Below are 1,325 nucleotides of genomic sequence, written 5' to 3' on the forward strand. Positions count from 1 at the left end.
AAAAAAAAAAACTTTATTTACTCATACACACGCACGTACGCACTCACACACACACAAAATAAAATAAATAAATAAAGGTGATACAAAGTAAATAAAAATACGTCACCATGGAAATTTTTTTTTTTCCGAGTTTGCGTGATTTTTCTTTTTTTTTTTTTATTTCATTTTCCAGTGAAATCAATAATCGTAGTAGTCATACTGGAATTATGGGTTTACTAATTTTTGTTTAAATTATTATTATTATTATTATTATTATTTATATTATTCACTTGTTTGTGCCAGATTAAAAGCAATTGTTTTTTTTTTGTATTATGAATAGAAATTAATACGAAAAATCGTATTTTAATTATTTAAAAAAAAAAAAAAAATTTTTTTTATTTTTTATTTGAAAATCAATAAAAGGGAAAATGAGTTCGAAAGTGATATTAAATATTCCAAAGGACCCATTTCAACAAACTAATAATATTGTAGAAGTGAGTACCTGTAAGATTTTGAGAAAAATTTAAAAAATAATATTACAAAAAAAATTTTTTTTTTTTTCCTACAGATTAATAATAAAGCAGAAGATGCAGTTAATACGGATTGTCAAGAAATAATAAAATTTACATCATCAGATCCAGTAGTCCGAGCAAATCAATTAGAACAAAATATTAAATTTTTACAGGAACAACATGAAATTATGCTTTGTGATTTACATAAAGAAATTGAAATATTGAGAAGAAAAAATCGAGGTGAGTCATTCATTATTAAAAATTTTTTTAAATCATTTTTTTTTTGTTTAAATTTATAAAATTAAAAAAATTTTTTTTAATTTCAGACCTTCAATTTCAAATAGTTTTTTCAAAAGGATTTAATTTTGTACAAAGTAGTCCTTCTTCCGATGAAGAACTCCAAAGAAAATTTTCATTTAGTCCCGGTCAAGTACCAAACATAACTCCATTAGAAATTGAAGTACTCGAAGGAAACATAATGGAACTTAAAACAAAATTAAATGAATCTAAAACTAAAAATCTTTATTTTCAACACATTGTCGAAGAGCAAAAGAAAAAAATATCAATGCTTGAAAATGAAAAAGTTTATTTATTAATGACGAGGAAAAAAAGTGAAAAAGAAAATATGGCTACGAAAACCAAAAGTTCCGGATCAGATAATTCAATAGATATTTTACATGAAAAATTAGATGATGCCAATAGATTAGTTAGACGTTTGAGAAGAGAAAATGACGAACAAAGAAAAGAAGTGAGCATTTCATTTTATTTATTTATTTATTGAACATATAAATATATATGTAATACCTGTTCAACAGATAGTTAGTTTAAGGACTT

The 1,325-nt window shown here is 23.3% G+C and overlaps 1 protein-coding gene across 1 annotated transcript in view; it reads left to right on the forward strand.

Annotated features, from left to right (window-relative positions):
* Positions 1-407: 407 nt before the first annotated feature.
* Phum_PHUM116670 (uncharacterized protein) overlaps positions 408-1,325 on the forward strand; it is a gene marked incomplete at both ends in the record, with an annotated part of 1,350 nt that continues 432 nt past the window's right edge. Inside the window, 3 exons of the mRNA XM_002424126.1 lie at positions 408-473; positions 548-731; positions 818-1,239. Coding sequence (XP_002424171.1) covers positions 408-473; positions 548-731; positions 818-1,239 — 672 coding nt within the window. The remainder of the gene's footprint in view (positions 474-547; positions 732-817; positions 1,240-1,325) is intronic.

Source organism: Pediculus humanus, genomic scaffold (assembly GCF_000006295.1).
Source record: "Pediculus humanus corporis 1103172107463 genomic scaffold, whole genome shotgun sequence".
In the NCBI taxonomy this organism is placed as follows: Eukaryota; Metazoa; Arthropoda; class Insecta; order Psocodea; family Pediculidae; genus Pediculus; species Pediculus humanus.